Genomic DNA, 23,898 nt, shown 5'->3' with positions numbered 1-23,898 from the left:
GCTCTAGACGCAAGTTTACGGAGCTCATCGGCCACACCGGCTGTGTGCCCGCTCGGGGAATTTTATAATAATGTTTACATCGCTCAAATAATTCGTTGGTGCCGCGAAAGAGTTCGATTCGTTTATTTGTTATTCCAAAATATCAAAATAGTATAGTGGTACCGTTGTTCTGATATATTATCGGGGACATCTGCGGGCCCTGTCAACGAACTAGTCGTTCGAAGATTCACCATCTTTGGCAGCGGAAGTAGCGGCGGATGTCCCGGCAATGGGTGAGTGGAGTGGCATATGAATGCCTAACAACAATGCTCCGAGCTTCGTTCCCACATTTTCTATTCTTCCCATGTCCCGCCAAAAGTTTGTTCAACCTTTAATTTTTTGTCGAGATGGATTTAATGTGTAGACGCGAACACGGTCTACTCATTTTAATTATGTGTACGTTTTAAAATTATGTTTTATTTAGTGATTGGATGTTGTATTTTGTATGTACCTTCCTAATACATCAATGATAGACATAAATATTTTAAACATCATATTACGTATTTTACTATCAATCGCTACAATTTCGACCAGTTAAATTAATGTTTTATCTAAAAATACTATAGATTTATAAACTACTAAGGCGACTCCAATGCAATATAATCAGTATCGCGCCAAGAGATCTCCTTGTATAAAATATGTATTTGAACACAAAAAAGTACACCTTAAAAAATTAAGGTCCTAAATTATTATTTGTCCTGCTTACAAACTGTACATAAAAATAACTTATTAAAATTGCTGTGTCATTATTTTGATAGAATCTTATTGAATGGATAGTTAAAAAAGCTAAAGCTACTACGAGATGTCCTCTTTTTTTAAGGGAGTTTAATATTATATGATCTCCCCACCTCTTCTAGTGTAATTACTATCAGCGTAAGCTTGACTAGGCGTACTAACAATTGCCTCTCTAAATATTTTGACAGATTAAATGTCATAAAAAATATAAGATGTATAAATATACAATACAGATATATAGGATCCACCGTCATACTACACGATATCATGTGAAGCTCGAATCAATCAATTCAATTTGTTTAGTTTTTTACCGAATCCAGATTTTATAACAAACATACAAAATCTATACGTCTATAATGAATATATGTATAAAAAACGAATATCCAAAATAGATACTGTACAAGTTATGACCGTGTGAAATAGTGGCAAGAATATAAGCAGCGTCAAAACGCTTAATTGCAATTTAGTAGGTCTTTGAGTTATTTAACACTAGCCTAACTAGGAAGAGAACTAAAACATTTAGGGCAAAAAATGAGTCGCGGTAATATGAATAACCCAAGTAGATATATATAATTATACAATCAATGTATTTTACAACAAAAACTGATAATATTACAATATAAACAATAGAATAAAAACAAATAACGAAAAGGTTTCAATGGATTAATAAACAATATAAGTTAAGTAGAGCTGCGTAGGTTGCATATAACTTCGATTGTATATAATCTGTACACACAACGTGTACAATACTTTGTATAGCTCAGCTTAATTTGTATCTAGTAGCAATTAATATTTTGAATCTTATTAGCCTACTAAAGACGTGTGACATTGTCGCGGAGGTACTGTTACCTCTGCGTGCCAAATGCCTCTATGGTCCCGTTTCGTCTGAACAATGCATCAATTAACACATTATTATTCTTTGTTTTAGCCATTGGATAATTCTGACCAGATGTATTAAATCCAATACTTCCTACATTTTATATATATAAAAAAACTAGTATTATAGGATTTTTGAAGTGATTTGTCCTATTTTTAAGAATTGCATGATTAATTGTACCTAAATGTCAATCAAGTAAGAGATCTCAAATGAGTGTCGTTTTTTAGAGCTTACAGTACAGCTCACTAAAAACGACTCTCGAAAAAAATATAATATTTGGTGTTCATGATTAATGTTTACTTGTTTATTTTGCGACTTTTTCTGGACGACTCATTAAAAATTAAATTACAACGTCTTAATCTTATATTATTTCATATACTGTATTGATATACCTATACGCTAATTTTTTTTGTTAGTTTATTTTAATTCCATGATGTGCTTGATTGATCGATTAACTAAAATTATATTATTCAAAACTAAACAAATATCTATCTACATGGTTGATTTTCGAATTTCAAAATTCTTTATATACATCTGAACCTTCCCCTTTATCACATTCCAAGATTTAGGTGTAAAACAGGTATATGAGTAGAACCCGTCCACATCTCAATATAATTAAAGTCGGTAAGTTTTTAGATAAAACCAAGTGTATTCTTATCATTGGCGTCAACGCAATTTACGCTAGCTTTCCAGCAATATAGGAAATTAGAAATGAACTACACAATTCTTATGAGTTAACACTTCAATGTGTTGACACCTCCTGGTGAAGAGTTTGAGGCAAAAGAAAAGTCTTATGCCTGTAAAATTTTGGAACTAAACTCTCTATCTCTCTTCTTATTACAGGCCTACACTCAAATATAATAAATATATTAAAAGAAGATTTGTGCCCTGGCTGCATTAACCTGCTTTTGACGTTGACATTTAACATTTGCCGCTATATAGGACAGTAGGGTACCTGACGGAGCGTGACCTAAATTCCAATTTTCCTCTCTTTACGTCTGAATGAATTCAATAGCTGCTACATCGACGAGCAAATTATATAAATTAGGTATTTCATTTACATGACCTAAAAATATTACACCAAGACACCATTACTATTTAGTTACTTACAGCGAATTTTATTTACTTTCTTATAACATCAGCGTCAATAATTCCTCGGATTACGCCCGCCTAGCGTTGTGGACGTAGCTAGTTTGATTATGATTCCTTGAACCAATGTCGTATCTACCGTAGCCGGGCTTAAGTAAAATTCTTAAGGCTTAAGTAAAATAAATTAAATCTGCAATATCTCTAGCTTAAGCACATCGCGTGCCTATACAGAAAGGATTTAAAATGATGAATGCTGGACAGCACTTGAATTGCAATAAAAATATCAAAAGTGAATTTATAATTTTCAGTTAGTACTGATGCCGGTATTTTTTAACTTGTAGTCGTAAATAAATGTAAAACCATTTAGTACTACACTACTTAGTATTTACGGAAAAAAATTGTTAGTATGTCCAAAACGCGTCGTTTTCGAAGACAGTTAACTTGACAATATCTTCTTTTTTCTAACATGGAGCAACGTATAACCTATTAGTTGAGTAATAGATTCATCAATATCAATACTTACACACACTTCAGAAACGCTGTTTTTTCTCTCCTCTTACTATCAATTTATTTGTACAAAAGTAACCACATCGTCAGTAAGCACATATTATAACAATTCGGTGTTCAGTTTTTACAGAAATTTTGGTGCATTTTTCTTTTTCAATTACATAAACGACTTGAAGGTATCAACGAATTGGCAGCAGGAACAGCCTGTACGTACATATTGGTTTGAAATTCGAAATTCGACACGCTCACAGCTTTCGACATATGGTCGACCAAGTAATTCTGTTAGTGCTTCTTAATGGAGTCATTGTTCCTCTCAATCGTTAACTTCGCCCAATGGAACTGTCTATTTTTTTTCTAACGAGTCAAGAAAAATAATCTTTGTTCTTTAATTTTATGAAAATTTATATTTTTTTAATAATAGCAAGGGAGTTGTTGCCCCTTAATTATCAGATGGTAAAAAATAGAAACTGAGTAACTTATTTATTCTGCGCACAAATCGGTAAAAAGAAAAGTTAGTCTTGCCAAAAATATGAGAAATTATTCAATGGTCTAAGACTACAACAACAACAACAACAGCCTGTAAATTCCCACTGCAGGGCTAAAGGCCTCCTCTCCCTTTGAGGAGAAGGTTTGGAACATATTCCACCACGCTGTTCCAATGCGGGTTGGTGGAATACACATGTGGCAGAATTTCTATGAAATTTGTCACATGCAGGTTTCCTCACGATGTTTTCCTTCACCGCTGAGCACGAGATGAATTATAAAGACAAATTAAGCACATGAATCAGCGGTGCTTGTCTGGGTTTGAACCTGCAATCATCGGTTAAGATGCACGCGTTCTAACCACTGGGCCATCTCGACTCTCTAAGATTACAAAGATAAGACTACAAAGATTTAAAAAACGTTTTTCGCCTTTGTGCAATGCTCAAGCCATATTTGTTACTGCGAAGGTCCCTGACTTCTTTGTCATTCTCAAAGCAAAGACGGCTTTATTCTGGCTAAGACATACAGTACTCATTCTATTTTGACTACTATTGTTGAGAATCCATAAGCTATTCTCAAAATGTTAGTGTAGGCACCTTACATCGGTGTGAGAACAATACAGTTAATTCAAATTTATTTTCGTTCTTTACAATATAATATTTGTGTACGTAAAATAATACAGAAAATTTCTAACCATGAGTTTGATTAATTATCTGAAATAAAAGTTAACATTGGGTTCTATTAACCAATTGTTTACCAACAAGCATTGGTGTCTAAAATACTAGGTGATTGAAAGTTTGAAATAAAGATTATTGTTTCATTCGGTCAGAAAAATAACGTCGAATGTACACTACATTACACATGCTACAAAGTATCGCAACATGAACGCATTATGGCATTAACTTCTTTAACAGAGACCTTCTGTAATTCTTCTTCAAAGATCTGAATTTTTTTCTAAAGATCAGTTATCGAACTTAGAATTCAGAAACAGCTATCCCATCCCCTGTTTAAGAACCAGTATACAAAATATCTGTTTCTAATTCTCGTTGTCTTTGATTGGTAGATATGACAGTACTCCAGGAGGCTATCTATGAGAAGGTTTTATCCCGAATAATTATGGCACAATAGTTACAAGTAGAATAGAAGAGTTTACTAGTATTTGTAAACTTAATATGATAACCAAACATAAAATAGGTAGAGTGACGGGCACCTGATGGTCAGTGATAATCTGGTATAGTAGTACGTATAGCACCTCCATTATGGAATGCGGGTAATATCCATGTGGCGGAAATTCATCCGACATATGCAAGTTTCCTCACCATGTTTTCTTTACCGCCGACCCCAATATGAAATGAATTATATACAACAAATCTCAATCTTCGGATTGAACGCACGTGATTGTGTTGATCCACGTGTTCTAAAATATAAGTCTTTCTTTTAAACTATGCTTTAAAATATAAAAAGTTCTTTAGTAATTAACAATATGGCATATATTGTTAATTATGAAAGAACTTTTTACTCTTTGCTGTTATTTATTGTTTATTTTAAGCTTAAATCATTCGTATTTGTGTTTTTTTTTAATTAAGCTTTTATATGGCAACATTATAAAAGTAAAAAATCAATAACAATAATACAACTGAAATCAATTTGTTTTAGAAAGAATGCCCTAGGGGCATCCTAGGGGTCCCAATTATTAATTACACATTGACCAAGGACTACGTATAATAATTCTGCAAGTAACATTATTAATTATTAGTTGTTCATAGAGAAATATAGGATTTTCTCCTATACATAATTATGTTATTGATCAACTTATGTTTTTATATTAGCGTGATTTTTTCCTTTAAGTTTGAACTTTTAAATATTGTCAAATTATTTTAGTAAATTTTCCACCATACATCAAATATGGTATTAACATTAAGAATATACTAGTATGTTTGACAAAACGCGTTTGAATATTCTTAAATTATTCCACGAGAGAGAAGAGAGACAAACAGATACTATATTTAGTAATATATAATGTGAACAAAGACCGTACTTGTTACGATAGCCATAAACACTATAATCCTATGGGATAAGTCTTATAGCTTCCCGTTCTTTCCTAAGTACGACGTATGTGCACAGTGAATTAATTCGACACAACCGGAAGCAGCCAATTGTATCTATACCGTGGCTGACGATCGCCGTCGCTGAACGATAATGCCTATCTTTGTCTATTGACCCTTATTCGATATTCCATGTTAGCTATTATTATGTCATGATGTCTGCTTGAGATGCTAGAGACTTATTATTTTATATTGTATTACGACTTTAAAGTTTAAACTATCGAAACTTGAATCGACTCTTGTTTTGAATTTTTTTTTTTGTTTTTTTAATTTTCGTTACGCCATAATAATATCAATATAATGTTTGACTATTTACGTCTCTGTGTATTATTATATTCTGTAGTTTTGATATAGGTACTTATCTATATAACTTAAAGAAAGCATGGTTGTGGCCTCATTTTTTTATAATGTTCTTATACATATCATGATTACGCATAAATACACGTCCATTATATAGTTGTTATATTAGTCTATACATAAAAATAATGTACTAAGTAGTTATCTGTTTTTTGTTTGTAAAGTAGAATAGTAGATTTATAAATAAATGTATGTTGGTGCGACTCGCGCGAAACTTAGTGTTTATATCTAAAAGATTTGTTAAAAAATTCCAATGCTATCCAAGTATTTATTTTGCTTTTATTTCAATGTATACTTACTGCAAGCTACAATCTACATTTGGCACCAAAATTATCAAACACATTTTTAATTATTTTTTTAATCTCAAATGAATTCATTTATAATGTTTACGTTTTTAATGTCTTACTTATAAAGCCGTGTAGTGCCGCTCTCTAGTCGTTAATACATAAATTGGAAAAAATATTTTTGCACATCTACGGCTGGAAATCTTCAAAATGAGATCATAACCGCTTTTTCATACGCAGCCAATTTATAATTTTATTGTTTTTTTTTTAATTCGCAAGCTATAAGATTTCGCCATGATTTGATATGATTGTTATTCTTTGTTTAAGACAATGATTACTTAAGATAGACGTAGCTACATGTGTGTAAGATTTGCTAGATTCAACTGGCTCGTAGTTCGTTGCTCGCTGTAATATCGTTTTTTTTTTAACCGATACGACATGGGAACCTTCAAGAAAAGAGCGTACTCCTTTCTCAAAGGCCGGCTACGCACCTGCAAGCCTCCTGGTATTGCAGATGTCCATGGATCCACCGATGGCGGTGGTAGTCACTTTCCATCAGGTGAGCCTCCTGCTCGTTTGCCACCTATTCCAGAAAAAAAAGCCATCGTCCTATATCACAAGTGACAAAGATTAGCTTATGCTATTAATAAAGAAGATATCAAAGAGCTCTAAATCCCTTCTTAAATAACAAATTTCAAATTATAAAAACAAAAAGAAGAAATAAGTGTTACGCAATTCGCGTACTAAAAATTTCGTATGGTAGCCGTGTTGACTCATTACTGTAAGTAATTGAATCAACTATGTTTTTAAAAACAAATATTAAGCGTTGGTGTAATAAGTAATTTCGTATAAGCAAACAGCTTCTCCGGGCAATGTTGAGGCACATGCGCTCGCAGCGTAAATAAACACGCACCATTCCGCAAATACTTAGCGGATTTTGAACCCGAAATGATTACAACTCATTACTTTTGTACGTTTATTAATATGAGCCATAATAACTTGTAGATAATTTAATAAGTCCATAATTTTGATTTCAATGATAAATTCGGTACATTTAAATTAAAATTAATGGCAAAAGAATATTTAAAAATAAAGTACTTATTCACTTCTGTAAAGTGATGGTTACGCGATTCCTTGTTTTTTAATTAAGATTTAAAACCTAATATTGATCAACTAGTATGTTTTCTATTTATATATCAATCCAAAATAAACTTTACTATATGTTACATTTTTACGTTTCGCGCTCTCTGTAAGCTTAATGGAAATATTCGTTAATATTTAGTATGGACACATAATTTGAACCTTATGATAGGATAGAGACTACATTATAAATATATAATAATTTGGTAATCTGTTTATTTATTGAGATAATTTTCATTTCAAATTTATTTACCATGATTAAAACAACGATTCCAATCAATATATATAAAATAAAGTCACGGACTTTTTTCTAGACATTTTAAGTAGGTACTTAGTATTTGGCTAGATTACATGACTAGATAGACTTGGCTGAAATTAGTTCCAATAATTTCAATAATATTATTTAAGTTGAGGGTCATTTTCACAAAAATAATTATCTAATAAAAAATCAAAAAGCTAATTAGGTCAGTTAAGTTCAAAATAGGTACAAAAAAAAGTATTTGAAATCCATTTCAAAATAAATAAAACAAAAGCATGAAAACGTAATACATATCTTCAATTTGTTTGTATACCTACTCGTTTTGTACGTAGGTAGGTATATATACGGAACAGTAATTGCTTTGAAAAGTTATTTCCTCGTAGTCCTTTGTTAAACTTTGATGGTACACAAGTGCGCTTTGTTTTACAGATGGAACCAAACAAAGTCAGTTCGACATCTGGTCTGTTTTTTTTACTTCCACTAACACAGTGCTCTATTTTCAAACTACACGTCATATAGCTCGTGTTTTCATCGTTATAAGAGCCGATGTATATATGGTTATCTACGAAAACTTTGATATAAATAAATTTATGATCAATATTTTTTTGGCATTTTGTATTACATGATTTAAAATATAATGAGAAATATATATTGTTTGTTGAGTTCTATTTTACTGTTTGTTCTTATACTCTCCTCACTGATTATTACTATCGAGTCCTCTAGCAAACATTCTACTGTAACATCTTCTGGCGTACCTCCAAATATAATATTTATATTATATCAAAAACAATGAGATTTAGACAAAGACAATTTTATTATTTTTACTGATATATTCGTAACACATTTATCTGTAATATTTGTTGTTGATTCGTAAGTACATATTTCATAGTCAACACTTCAACGATCAGTGAGTCGGAAACGTAACTCCATAAAATAACCCAGTTATAAATACAGTTCGGAATGCAAGATATTTATATTTCGCATACGATACGAAACAGCTGCGTGTGCTTGCAAGATGTCACCCCATGTCACACATTTCTTGTTTTCTGTAAAAAAATCAAAAGCTGAGATTGGTCATAAGACATCTACATATTATTATCATTAAGATTGCATTTTTTGTCCGCCGTTTATAGTATATAGTAATAAAGATATTGCCCACAATATAAAAATATTTTTACATAGAATCCATTTAATTATTTTTTTTATAAACAACCAACATAAATCTATATTTTACAAAGCGCGTTACCCAATAGGTAAACGGAACCAGTACCGTCTATGAATGAACGTCAACGTCAACAATGTACGGCGTTTATTTACAAACATTAAAAGCTGGCGTGTGCTACCAAAATGGACACACCGCATGTGCATTGGAATTAAATCTGGTCGCAGGCTCCCCTTCATAAACGTATACGTACGTGATTTCTGTGCTTGGGTAGGGACGCTTCCTGCTCGCGCGTGCTAAGAAAGCTTCCCTTCCTCGTGAAAGTCCACACGTGTGGCACGCCGATCCACCTGCGCGCGCGCAGAGCTGAGATAGGCCGCCGTCCAGAACCCGACGCGCGTTCGACGGGATGTGTTGTGCTTAGTGCGTTACATATCTTCGGAGTCATGGGACCCCAATTCGACTACTGTCTGCGAGCCACCAGTGAGTGTGTTATATTATGAATATATTTATTATTTTATAAACTTAATCCAATAATTATTAATAAATAGTTCGAAATATGTCGTAAGTAGAAACTGTCTAATAATGTTTATATTGATAGTATTGATTAAAAGCAAACAATACTTTATATGGATACAACGGTACATATATCGCTCAATTGTTTTGATTCAATAATCTAATGTGTGTTGTAACTAGATAGATTTTTTATTATTACCACATAGGGCAATTAAATTTAGAACCTATTCAATTTCTACTAGTGTTTTTAAAATAAAAAAAATATCTATAACACATTCATTTCATAAATTTTGTTTTTCTTCCGGAGCATTTTATACGTTTTCCAAGAACTTCGATTGATTCATCATACAACAGATGTTTAGAAGACTATGCCATTCGCTTCACGGTAAAAATATTACGTTTAGTGTCAAAAAGATATAAAATTTCGCAATTTTGTATTAAAATCAGCGTCATGTTCTCACGATACTTATTTGTGTTAACATTAAAATTAGTCATGTTTCTTGTTCGGAAATGAGTTTACCATTGTAAGTTCGTTGTTATTTTAGTGGGACACATGTCCCGGGGGTAAAATACCCCGCTTTGTAGAAAATGCTTTAACACCACATATGCGGGCTAACGAGATTTGTGTCAAAAGGAGTCATTTATTCAATTATATTTTTAATTTTTTTCTTGTTATTATAAATAGGAAGTTGTGGGAATTTTAGCTATTGTTTAATAATATCTATGAAAAATTGTCTACATTTCGTTCTTAATTACCGATCATTCTAGAATACATCAAGTTGTTACCATAAGATATTATAGCTGAAATGATATATGTATTTATACTGGATAAACACTTTTAAAGATTATTTATACTATACTAATGGCAAATTACACTTATAAAGGTACAGGTACAAACTGGGATCCCTTAATTTTTAATAAATTATTATCTTCCAAGTTTGATATGGAACGTTATCAGTAAATGATTCATTAAAATTCAGCGGGGCGCTTGCAAAGCACGACAAGGAAATGGTCAATATTCAATATAACAAAATATATTTTAACCTTGAATGAATAATAAAGTCTTTCAAGATATTTTCTCAAAAAGTGTTCTATTATTTCATATTAAAACGTTCATATGGCATTATTTTTAAGTAGGTCTGTGACGTTGGAGTTTATGCAGAGAGTAAATAATATTTGAATTTATAACATTCTGCTATTTTCGCTATATCTATTGCTTAAGCGGGGCAAATGCTGATTGTCTAAATAGGTTTATCTAGGAATCATCGCTCCATATAAGAACAGTGGCTTAAATACGTTAGAGCTTGGATGAAGATTGCTTTCAATTCGCATTTTCCGGCTTACAAAAGTAGGTTGGTCTACGGACCGCACTGGACATAATGGAGAGCCGTTAGTTCATTGTCGTTATTGAATAATTCCCGCGCGACTCAGTCGCTCGGCGCTAGCCAACAGACGACAGGCAGGGTTACTGATGATGATCATCGGTAAGCTGAAATCTGGAAGAACAAATTATACATGCGTAAATATACTTATGCATATGTACCATTTGTATATGTTCAAAAATAGTTTATAGTGATATTTAAATACTTCTTTAAATACGCAATCAATGATCACAACGCTTTTACAGAAAAAAAGTAATAAAACTTAGTAGCCTGAATTTATTAATTTGTTACAGATAATCCATCATATTTCGCGTTTTCTGACAAAGATGTCGCCGACAGCGCGAGCCCGCAAACATCAACGTCAGAACAATATTCTAGATCAGCCCCAGCTCGTTCATGGGTGGACGGCGGTCGACCCTTAAGTTCTCCGCGTAGACGTGAACCTGAAAGCCCTAGAAGGAAAGAATTCCGTGCTCTTCTACGATCTCTATCTGCTAAGGAACCCGAACAAGCTGAAGCATTTTTAAAAGGCCAACCAAGACCTGGAGATTGTGCGCCTGGTGACATGAGGAATACATATACGGCACCAAGAATAAAGTGAGTTTTTTTACCTTAATATCAACAGATGAAATACAGAAATAGTCCGAAAAGTCAAATACCACTACACCAAGAGGTGATTTTTTCATAAATTAATCCGACAAATGTAGGTTTCCTCATGGTATGTTACTTTATGACCAATAACACAATTAAACTGAATAATGTGTTGTGGTACTTACCTGTATTTTTTATGTAATCGGACCATCTCTCTCGAACCAACTTAACTTATTATTGTAATATTTCATTTTATTAACCTTACTTATTTTATTTCGGTTCAAAATATCACAATTAGAAACGACATAACTCCATAAAGCAAATAACGTTATCGTTATTGTTCTAAGTATTTGACCTCGTTACTGTAGTATCGATACAAAAATATGATCATAATAATTATATCTACTTCTTTATAAATAAATTTGAATACAGGAAAGGCAAAATAAGTTCAAAAATTTTCACATCGGATGGTACTAAGGAGCACGAAGAAGTTTTCTACACGATTCCCCTACAAGGCCGCAGGCGACACTCAGTAGGTGGATACCTAACTACCGGATCTGCTGGGAATGGGGAAGTTACCACGGTACCTAGTGAAGTCCCTAAGATGCCCCCGCCACGAATCAACCAAACAGAGGATGAAGCTGTTAAGAGGCGAAGGCCAAAAAATTTTCCATTCAAAGGTGAGCTTGTTACTATACCTACCTCTCTAAGCATACTTTTCAGTGAGTACCAAGATTCTTTGGATTTATATTATATTAAATGATAATGTAACTATAGCTTGCGGAATATTTTCAAGTTAAGGGAATAATTATTATCGAAACCCTATCAATAGTTAATAATAAACGTAGGAATGGACAGGATGATAAATGGTCGTAAACAATACATTAGAGACCTAACGCATTATCAATAGAGAGCATTGCACCCGAACTCTTCGACCCTTTATGATAACATGATAACGAAAAACCATTGTCTAGAATAGGTAACGATCTTAAAGAATATGTAAGACTGACACTTTCGATATTAATATCCTGCCAAACACACAATAAATTGAAGTTTGCTTATTTGCGACATTTTTTTATCTTACCAAGAAATAATACAGCGTGTTTAAAGTACAATATATCAATAGGTCTGCGATCTATAAGGGAACTTATCGGACGTCAAAATACAGACAATATTCTGCGATTAGACTTATCTTAGGACGCGTTGGGAACACAATTGGTACGTGCCAGTATTTACACCATCACTTTTTTCGGCATATAATCATTTAGGAAATATTGATTTAGGACTATGAATGTGACCAAATTTGTTTAGCAAGATAAGCTGTCAGAGATGGTGTTTCAATTATCGTCGCGACGAACTTGCGTTTTAGTGCTTTTAGTATGCGAAGTGCGTGCGCGCGCGCCGCCTGACGCCAGCGCAGCACTCCCGCCGCGCCGGCGCGATGCGCTTCGTCGCGAGTCGCGAACCGACACTTCGCAACGCTCTGTTCTCAGGGCTCTCGCTTCTAAGACCTCTGTTCAGTTTGCTTATTCCGTACGCATTCTAGTGCTTCTCTACAATTCAGTGCAATGTCATCCATTTAAGTTTGTTTCGCCGTATACTACGTTTAGTCTCATTCGCGGGTTAATAGTTATGGATAAAATTGACGAAATAATGGAGGAACATAATACAAGTGAGTGCGATTCATTAATTACTTATAAATAATTTTTCTTTAACTTAATTAGTAAAAATCAGAAAAATCTAGTCCTTCAATATTTGTGTTGTTTATTTGTTTTGGATTATGTTACAAATGTTAAAATTACTGATTAATGAATTTACTGGCTTGCTTTGAAAACTTTTTAATAAAGCTTAAACATAACACATTCCTTAATTTCGCACGATTGCTCGTGAATTCAGTTTTGTTTTAAATAATATTATTTTGGTAGAAAAATTAATGAAGACAAATGTCAAAGGGACACCGTAAAAAATATAACCAAAACAGTTTTACCGATGCGAACATTTCTACTGTATCTTGGTGCGTAATGCCATTGCAATTAAGGCTAGAATCGTCTATCATGTATATTTTTTAACCTATTAAACACATTAACAATGCAGAATGGCAGGACTGGCAGTATAAACATCATATACTTTACATGCATCGAAGCAACTCCCGTAATGTACTCGCCATAAGAATATAAATGTAGACGCCTATTTTGTTTTCTTAAGTTAAAGTAAAGAATCGTCCCATGAAGCAGATATTCTTTGTTGTAGAACGTTTTTATGACATCCGCCGTACAAGATATCGTAAATTCATAAAAAAGACTTATTGTTTACACGAGACAAAATTACATACTTTTTTAAAATATTTATTTTCTGTAATAGGTACCTGCATACCTACTATTTAATTATTTTTGGAAAATATTAGGTAAATTAAAATGTTGAAAATATTAATTACTTCTCGTCGTTCGCGTTTTTGGGATTGATCGTTAAGTTTTATGAGCCTGATTAGGCTTATAAAGTATTTCCTTCCTTAGAGCCTCTTCATCTCTCCAAATTTCATCAAATTTGGTTCAGTGGTTTACAACACATACAGACAGACAGACAGACAGACGAATATGCTACTGTCGCACTGTTACTTTCGCATATATAATATTCGTATCAATTGTCAAAGAAATCATAAATAATTTGATTTCATTTCGGTGAAGCTACCCCCCGCCCCCTCATTCATCCGATATTCTACCGCCAAAGAGCAATATAATAATAATGTAATAATATTTACTATCTCTCAAACCAAAGATGTATTGTATGTGAGAGGAATAGTCTTCTCACATACAATACAACATATCTGGATAGGGAGAGATATAGGATGAGGGTACCTTAGCAACCATTCAACCATTTTAGAGCGTTCAATAATAATTGAGCAATATAATTCATTGTGCATGCTTCCTACAAAATTATGACAGATACCGATTCTGGATTTATTCACTTCGGATAATAATTAGGTCGGATACGTGGGCTAAGCATGAGTAGGACGTTAGCTTACCTAATTGTATATACGTCTGAGATTATGTTTATAATATTTTCAAAAATTAGGACGATAGTCTGGTACATATTATATACTATTTGCTTTCTCATATCATGAGCTTCCTTTAACATACATATTATTTTAAACAGGATGCTTACGTAGGCCGGTTCTTAATCGATAATTTTATTCTAATGGTGAATCACATGTTATCATCTTTTTTATACAACTTTGTACAAAGATTTGGAAATAAACATATTCTACCTTCGAAAACTTAATATGCAATTAACTTTATTATGTAACAAAATTCAAATTATTTCTAATGGAATAATTCAACAAACATTGAGATACTTCATTCATTTGAAGGACATAGCCGTATAACCCCAACAATAGAATATAAGTAGGTACACGTGCTAGGTTTATATTCTAATCAATATTTTCAAAACGTACTCATTATAGCTATAGTATTCCCATAATCAAGGAACTTTAAACGCGTAAATGTCATATGGATGCTATCAATCATGCATATAAATAAATACTTAGTTATTTAAGTTCAATTTTATAAAAAAAAAACCTATATTACCATTTATAATAAAGTAATTTAAATGTAAAACAAGTTATATAAATGTTCCTTTACCTTAAAGATGCTGATTTTAAGTCAACGACTGAAATACATTAGGTATTTAAGTACAAGAACGTTAATCCGTATGAATTATATTTAAATATTACTCACACAGAATGTATGTTATGTTTAAATTAAGCCGTGCTAATTACTATGTGATGTCAGAAAGTATAAAATCGCAATGATTAAGTACAGCGAGCAGACAGAAGGCACAGAAAAAGAAGGAAAAGTTTATTTTGATATCATGATTCATTCACAGTCGGGTGCTGCCAGCTCACAGTTCATACTAACTGAAACTATAACAGGCTCTTTGTTATCACAGCTCCCATTACCTACAATTATTATTGCAATAAATATCATATGCAGATTTGCTTGATTTCCCGTTAATCGGACTAAATCAATAAAACGACGTTTTTGAAGTTTGTAATAGAACTTTCCATAAATTACAGAATTATAAATGCATAACAAAAATACAATTAAAAGAGGATAGACTGTGTCTCTTTTTTCGTTTTTTTTTTACCTAATTATTTTTTAGTCAGGCTTAGAACGGTGTTCCAGTTTTAAATCAAAACACTTTTACTATAAACTGTGTTTGAACCAGTATTATTTACGTGATAGAAAACAGTAGATCAAAAGGGCAAACTGAAATCCGTCGTAGGAAACTGCAACATTTCAGCCGGCACATCAAAGACTTCGGCCAATGAACTGAAAATGAACGATGTAGGTACGCTCAACGACTTAAATGTTTAATCGTTTTTATGAAACCGGTACTTAGATCTATGAATCTATTTCATCATAGGCATTTTATTAACAAACATTCATGTAAGTTCACACGTTTAACATCAATGTATAAATATAAATAATAAAATGGAAAAAAAGTAAGTTACTCCGTAAATTTAAATTAAGTTTATTTAATTGGTCCAAGAAATTAGTTGCTTTATATTATTTTATTAAGAAATAACAAAACCGCGATCCTGTTATTCAAACATACCACACCTTTTATTAAGTCCGCGCCTTCCCGCTGCATATAATCGGCCATAGTTATTCTGAGCCACGCTGATAGACGTTTGTCTATTTAGGAAACGGATATTACATTTAGTTGGGTCTTCATTTGGCGGCAGAGGTGGGTAAGTATAAATCCGTATGAGTTTCCGGTGCGCGCGGTGCATAGCATATATTGTTAGCAGCCGATGCGTATGCGCACCGTTGGAAGCAATAAAAACTTTTACAGCCAACGCGTGTTTTTAAACTTGAGCATTCGAGAGAAATGTGTTTTGGGGGCTTGGTGGTATAGGTCTGCGGCCTATTTTCAAAGTAATCCTAAAATAACTTTGAAGCGCTCCAATACCAATAATTAAAGTTTCATTTTAAATCCATTAAGCTTGTCTTAAATTGCATTAATTGATTTCAAGTATCATTAAGGATAAACGGTCTAATGGTAAGCCAAGGGCTAAAGACGGGCGGTCAGGTTACGGGCGGCGCGGCCCGACACAGGCGTGCAGCTGTAGGCGCGCAGATGTCTTTGCAATAATTTATTATTAAGTATTTAAGCTGAAACGACGTTACGAAATTTGAAAAATATCTTAATTTTTGAGTTTCGTTTATTTATAAGTTTCTATAATAATCGATTTAGTTTAATTTTAAGTTAATTTTTCTCGTTACCAATTTAATCGTTAAATTTTAAGCATTAATATAATTATTATAAGGAAAATAAAATTAAACTTTAGAGATATCAAAGTGTAATACTGAATTAAAGTTGTATACACAAATGCAAGTCTACATGACGACGGTAAAAGTTATTAGTAGAGCTTTATGATGACCCGTGAACTTCGTTGCAGGCAACGACCTATAAAGATATCAAGTGAACGACATCGTTCATGCCTTGATTATCCCTTGACAACGCTTCCTTTAAACATTAGGGATAATACAACAACTTCACGGCACCATCTTGACACTATGTCAATTTTGCTCGATTTAATGTTTAGGGCATTTCCTTGTTAGATAAAAACGTCGTCGTAAGTTAATAAATTATTACTACCAGTAAGGCGTCATTACAATATTCTTAGAATCAATCAAACCTCTTTACTGTTATCTTTACTCTGCGGCCATTGTGTTTGTTTTATTATTATTAATTAATTATTTATTATCAAATTGAAGGCCTGGTGAAAAATATTTTCTGTATAGTATGGTTAGATAAATAAATAAATATGATTAAGTAAATAGGCGTGAAGAATTAGAATAATAATATTTTTGTACCTTATAATAAAGTTCATTAAAAATTTTTTTTTTATTGTAGAAATGGAAGATATTGCAATTCTGTGGAGTTCCGGATCGCCAGAAAGCGCACTTTGGTCGGATTATCTGGTGGCTAGCTTCGACAAAATTATGTCTCAACGGGCGAGGCACCATTATAGGTAAATATTTGCCTAATTATTTAAGCCCGTTCGCATAAGACAAACACCATTTAATGCCCTTTTTCTGCTGACATAATAATTATAGCTTAAACTTTTATTTCCTCTTTAACTGTGGTATATTATGTAACTAGATATTTCCGCTCAAATTTTGTAATTGTCTGCATTGCTGTGCGCGTAAAAGTGTTGAAGTCTGGTTGTTATTCGTCTATAAAAGTATTCATTTTTTTTTCAGAGTCACACCAATAACCGCAGAAGAGCTCATGTCTTCTGATTCTCAAGAAAAACTCGAAAAACTTTCCAAAGCTCAATTACAAATAGTAATTTTATGTCCAATTCTTGCTTCAAAGTTGTCTGATTTGAAAAGGGAACTACATTCTGAGAATTTGTTTAAACTCGACAAAGTGTTAGTCATGCTTCTTGGCGTCGAAAAGAATCATGTTGTGGCTAACAATTTTGAAGGTAGGTCAACTCCTTGTATTTTTATATTACGGATGCTCACTTGTTACATTATTAGGAAATATATAATAATATGTGTATAATATTTTAAAATATAGTAAAATTAAAATACGTTTTCTTAATGTTACTAAAAATTACTTTATAAGTAATTTTAGGCTAGAATAACCTTCATCTGTATCTGTTTCCGTTTAATCATTCGTATTATTAGCTCATCGTGGCTTTACTGTGAATTTGCAAATAACAAAATTTTCCTATTAGGTTACATTTCTATGTAACTTACTAGTAATATTTTTTTATATATTAAATATGCCTTCACTCAATAATCTTAAGAGATTGAGTATATATAGATATTGGGTTTGTGTTTATGTGTACATATCTGTTTTATTTAAACGGCTAAAATCATGGTTATCAAGATATATAATATAAGATATAAGTTTACTTTGAATAACCTATAATGTATTTTTTTTAGATTATCCTTCAATGGATCAGTGGCAGATGATGTCAGTGCGCGAGAAGGATACTTCATTCGTGGACACATTCCTGACAGCTGCCGTTGGTATCCTCAGGACAAAAGACTGCAAAGACACTGCCACAGATAGAACAAGTTTCTCCATTGTACCAAAAAAAGTTAAAATTGTACGTAAAAACGAAATCGCGATACCAAGTAACTATAAATTTAAAAAAAACATACATTATTTCTTCAGTCATACTTTATTACTTAACTGATATTGATGAGACAATAACTTAAATAATTAAAGTAGAAACTGTTATTACAATATTCTCCTTTTATCACAGGGTCAAAGTCGAGTGATAGCGCTCCTCAACGACCCTATTCGAGAAGAAGACAGTATAAAAATAATGGTCGACAAAAAGGGTGAAGTTATTCACATACCAACATTCAAAAAGAGGAACCCTTACACGCTCCAATTTGATATACCAGGTAGAGTATTAAACGATCAAATGTTACGCCAATAATGTATACTTAAACAAATAATTAAAATTACAAATAAATGTTGGTTACAGAATCATGTCTTGAAGTTTCGATGTTAGTTTGGGTGCGCGTTAGCAAGAATGGTCAATCTTTAGGCAGGCGACAAATTAAATGCGAGAGCCGTTTAAGAGAGTTGGACCAACTGTTAAGAGCATCAGACCATCCTTTAGAATTTATGTGCCAGGTATACATTTTTTAATTATTTTCAATACTATTATTATAAAAGCATTACAATTTTACTGCAATAGTATGCATAAATATTTTTATTTAAGTACTAAAATATCGTTTTATTTCAGACTCTAGGTTTTAAGACTACAAGTAAGGAACAACTAGACAGTTGGATGTTGAATGCATTTCAAAAGAATATTCCACCCCATTTTAATCTGCTCTCTTCATCCGAGCAGTACAACCCAAAATCTGACATGACGAGTAAGTGAATTGTTTAACTAAAATCTTAGATCATTAGTATAGAAATAACGATTACTAATTACACATGCAAAAGAATCGTACGTTTTTTATAGTTTATTAGGTTAAAATTTGCGTGTTAACGTGATTACGGTAGCGACAGGATCGTGAGGGTTTGGCGTTCGTTTGGTTTCATTAAAGCGTGGTGGCAGGTGGCGAGGAGTACCCCACGCTGCTGCACTGGGCGGCGCGCTTCGGGCTGGAGCGCGTGTGCTGGCAGCTGCTGGAGTGCCCGGGCGGCGGCGCGGCCGTGGCGCTGCGCAACGCGCGCCGCCGCACGCCCGCCGACCTCGCGCGCGACCACCGCCATCTGCGCCTCGCCGACATGCTGGCCGACCATCTCGTGAGTGCGCGACCGTTACTTAGCATGGCCCCTTATCGGACTCTTTATTCTGTAAATCGAATAATAATATTTACTATAACCAATGTTTGATAATGTTTTTTAAATATTCATACAACATAATTTGGCTATTAGTCTTTTCTCACGGTTCAGACGGATGATTTTAGTTTTGAATGTAATTTTCTTTACAGAAAATAAATGAATTTTCCAACATGTATTACTATTTGAAAAATATGTCCGATAACGACAAAGAAGATTCCCAGGAGGAAGATAAACAGGGAGAAGAATTGTGTATAGTAGAAACCGCTGACACGGTTGACTCTCCGAGCAATGAAAACGAAAAAGGTTCGGAGAAGGAGACTGTGCCCGATCCTTTTAGTGAGGTCTGCACTCAAAGTTTAGAAGAAACACCGCTTAAGCGTGAAGAGATAAAACAGAGACCGAATTTAAAATTACCAAAGGTTAAGGAACAGTTTTACCAAAACGATTTCCAGCATTACGACAATCGAGTTGACCGTATACAACAAGCAATTGAGCATGATTATCTCGTCCAACCGTCAAACATAAAAGTAGAAAGTCCAAAATTTCGACCCAATAATTTGTATGCAAATAGTTCAAGACTGCTACCGCAACAGACGGACATATTCCTATACTCTCCCTCCGAAGAATCGAAGGCTTTTACTATTGACACTCCAACGAGTGATATTAGTCAAATAAATCTAAACATTAAAGATATCCGTCATAGCGGTAGCATAAAATCTGGTAAGGATGTGACGGGACAAGAAGAGCTGGCAGAAATAATAACAGACTTTAAAAATAATGTCTTTACTATTTCTGAAGTCGAAAAACTAGTCATGGAGTGGAAGAACCGAAATGAAACACAGCAATCCCTTAAAGAAAAGCAAGAGCAATTGAATAAGATGCGCGAAGAGTACGACAAAATTCAGCTAAAAATAAAAGACACTATGAAACGTCCAACGCCGTTCGAAAGAGTAAAGAAAATGTTTTCGAAGAGTAAGAACAAACGTAAGTATTGAAACCGCCTATTTGTATAAAACAACTTAATTGGGTGACCGAGTAATTTAACGTCGTTTTGGTACTTAATTAATTACGTAAATCTTTTGCAGACCACGATAACAACACTGGAACAATTGAAAAAAGGAATGTAAACACAAGGCCGAATAGCAGTTTGAGTGACAGTAAGTTTTTTTCTATTTTAATTTTGTACCGACGAAAAATTTATTGGTATAATATTTTAATAATTGTTATTGTACTCGTATCGAAATGAACCTAATAATTAACTATTATTTTAGGCTCCTCATCGTCAGGCCGCCTGAGTACTGTTAGTGGAGGAAGTGTTGGAGAAACTAACAGCGTTCAATCTGAATTGGATGATAAAGCTAGATCAGTGGTAAGCACTTTAATCTATGTATTAATTTATATGATTTTAACAAAACTAAACACTATATTTTTAATATTAAAAATAATATATATGTACATAGAAATCGTATTCCTATTATGGTGAGGTTAATTTATTAACCTTTTAAAGTGATAAGCATAATAAACATATCAATTTTCAATGATAGATAAATGCTTTAATCTATTTTTAGATATCGGCAAGTACTTTGACAATGAATTCATGTGACGGCGAGAATCGTCTCGACGACTACTTGATTCCGCCGCCGCCGCGACCCCTCAACGGATGTCCTCAATTTACCACGTTCGGACATCCTAAGCACGAGAATAGGTAAATATAAATAACAAGGATAACCCATCTACTATTAGAATATTATAGTTTATCTGATAATATTATTCTGTGTCTCTTTATATTTTATTTTCTATTAGCATTCAGCGACACTTGTTGTTCATGTAATTTCAATTAGTATCAATTTTATTATACTTATGATTGTGCCACTAATTAAGAAGTTTAATCATTTTATTTTTGTTGTTATACAAACAGAGGGCAACATATGGCTACAATTGTGGAAAGAGAAGCGTCTGCGTCAAGAGAACGACTAGACTGCGATTCGGACACAAGTTCCACGCACCTGCGATTAAACTTCGGCGCACGCGACAAATCTATCGCAAGTCGCTGCGACGATCGCGACGGAGCACATATGTATATGAACATTTCAGCTTCGCACACATAAACGTTACGTTATTGGGATGTTACCGTTGTAGTTTCAGATAGTATTTACAGATCCAAATAACAAAGAAAAAATTATTCTATCTCTTTACAGTAAATTTGCGACCAACTATATCATATATTGTAACATACACAAGTCCCAACTTATATATATTTTCGTTTAAATTTCAATGTAATATTTCGATTCGTATAAACCTTTGACGTGAATATAAAAATATGAATAAGGTTGTCCATACTTATCCGAGCCTTTAACGAATAATTACGATTATGGAATACATGATAGATATATGACGGCAATCAGCCTTATTTGGCGGGAATTGAAAGACACTTCAACGAACATTAAATGGCCAGTGTTGTGCATATTAGAGTTAATAGTTAATGCATTGAATAAATAGTGTGAATCACCAATCCCTAGATTATTTTTAACCTATATATTAGTTTAGTGTAAGATTATTAAAATGAGGAAAAAATTCAAGTTTTATTAGCAATGTGAAATTGATATTGTCTTAACCGATATGATTTACTGTACATAGATTCGATTTGATACTATATACATTGTGTTTCTAATAAATTAATGTAAAGGTAAATCACATAAAAAATAGTGTCTTGTACTTCTTCAATTGCCTCTGAATGCAAAGAATAATGATTCTGTATTGGACTACAAAACATATCAGGGATGATTTTTTATTTTTTTTTATTTATGATTACATAATATTTTTTATTAGGAGAACACCACGAAATTTTTGAAGACTGATAACCATTCTTGAAAGCATGTTGTAAATATTTGTAAATATATAATAAGCAAAGATAACTTTTTAAGCATTTCTATTTATTTTTACAAATTTTACTTCCTTATTATTAATAGTACAAAATATTAGAAAATGTAATTTTAGTTAAGCCAAAAAGTAAATAAGATTAATGTATAGTTTATAATGGAATCTTAGAAAATAATAGACAAAAACGAGATATTTTGAATAAAAAAATTGTATTAACTTTCCCAAAATGCATTTATAATACATAATACAAATAATAATACATACAAATAATACATAATACATAATATAATACATAATAAAAAATGTAAAATCAGATGTATTTTTGTATTTTAAAACCACTTAATTAAATATATACCTATTTTATTCTAGTGGCAATAATCATTGTTACGGGGTCCAGCATCAATATAAATTTTAACTACTATAAATGTAATAATACTTAGTAATTGTCCTCAGTTCTCTTTAGCTTTAAATATTACAAACATAGATTAGATTTAAAAAAAATCAATATGCAATAAATTACATTAATATCTTTGGCATATAGTCATGATGTTGATCATCTATTGCACATCGAATTAAAACTAAATTATACTCAAAGTAATGATAATAAACAAAATTTAAAACAAAACGCTGAAACAATATATTATTTTTCCATTTATTTACTATCTATATTGTCTTTTAGAACTATAGTTAAAGGTTTTTTATTTGAATGAAAATAACCTCCAAATATAATAAGGAACAAATATAAATCACATACACAACAAAGATAAGAAACTAAAGGTATATTTCCAATTAGTAATATTTACCGGACTACTTACAACTAGCGCGATGTTGTCATATGCAAGCATACAATATTGTGCGTCACTATACTCGGTTAAAAAAAGCTTTAATCTGAGCAAACAAAATCTTTAAGTAATAATAAAAGCAGATTGATATTCAATTTTTTTCCATCCTTTTTAGATTCCATGCATAAATTTTAAGTTACATTTTGTTATCTAAAAATAATACAATTTATCATGAATACGAAAACTATCTCAAATATGCAGTAAGGGATGTAGGAATAGTGCAATTATTATAATTTAACTTTTAACAAAGTAAAAAACACATATTTTTTTCTTTATGTTATCAATCAGATTAACTAACAGATCGTTAGTTAATCTGATT

The 23,898-nt window shown here is 32.6% G+C and overlaps 1 protein-coding gene across 4 annotated transcripts; it reads left to right on the top strand.

The window, feature by feature from the left end:
- LOC124531966 (phosphoinositide 3-kinase adapter protein 1) lies at positions 1-22,029 on the top strand. 4 transcript variants are annotated; one of them, XM_047106560.1, is made up of 15 exons: positions 1-272; positions 11,229-11,532; positions 11,959-12,206; positions 17,446-17,563; positions 17,796-18,022; positions 18,489-18,655; positions 18,815-18,959; positions 19,043-19,194; positions 19,307-19,439; positions 19,628-19,818; positions 20,007-20,841; positions 20,943-21,014; positions 21,129-21,226; positions 21,426-21,562; positions 21,776-22,029. In XM_047106560.1, the coding sequence occupies exons 1-15, from the start codon at positions 269-271 to the stop codon at positions 21,963-21,965; spliced, it is 3,021 nt and encodes a 1,006-aa protein (XP_046962516.1). In that variant the 5' UTR covers positions 1-268; the 3' UTR covers positions 21,966-22,029. The 4 variants fall into 4 exon arrangements, with proteins under 4 accessions (XP_046962516.1, XP_046962514.1, XP_046962515.1 ...); XM_047106558.1 differs by lacking the exon at positions 1-272 and adding an exon at positions 9,363-9,520; XM_047106559.1 differs by lacking the exon at positions 1-272 and adding an exon at positions 10,719-11,037.
- Positions 22,030-23,898: the final 1,869 nt, after the last annotated feature.

This window comes from Vanessa cardui, chromosome 8, assembly GCF_905220365.1.
Source record: "Vanessa cardui chromosome 8, ilVanCard2.1, whole genome shotgun sequence".
Taxonomy (NCBI): Eukaryota; Metazoa; Arthropoda; class Insecta; order Lepidoptera; family Nymphalidae; genus Vanessa; species Vanessa cardui.
The sequence above is the reverse complement of the archived record's forward strand: the minus strand, read 5'-3'. Positions and strand labels throughout refer to the sequence as shown.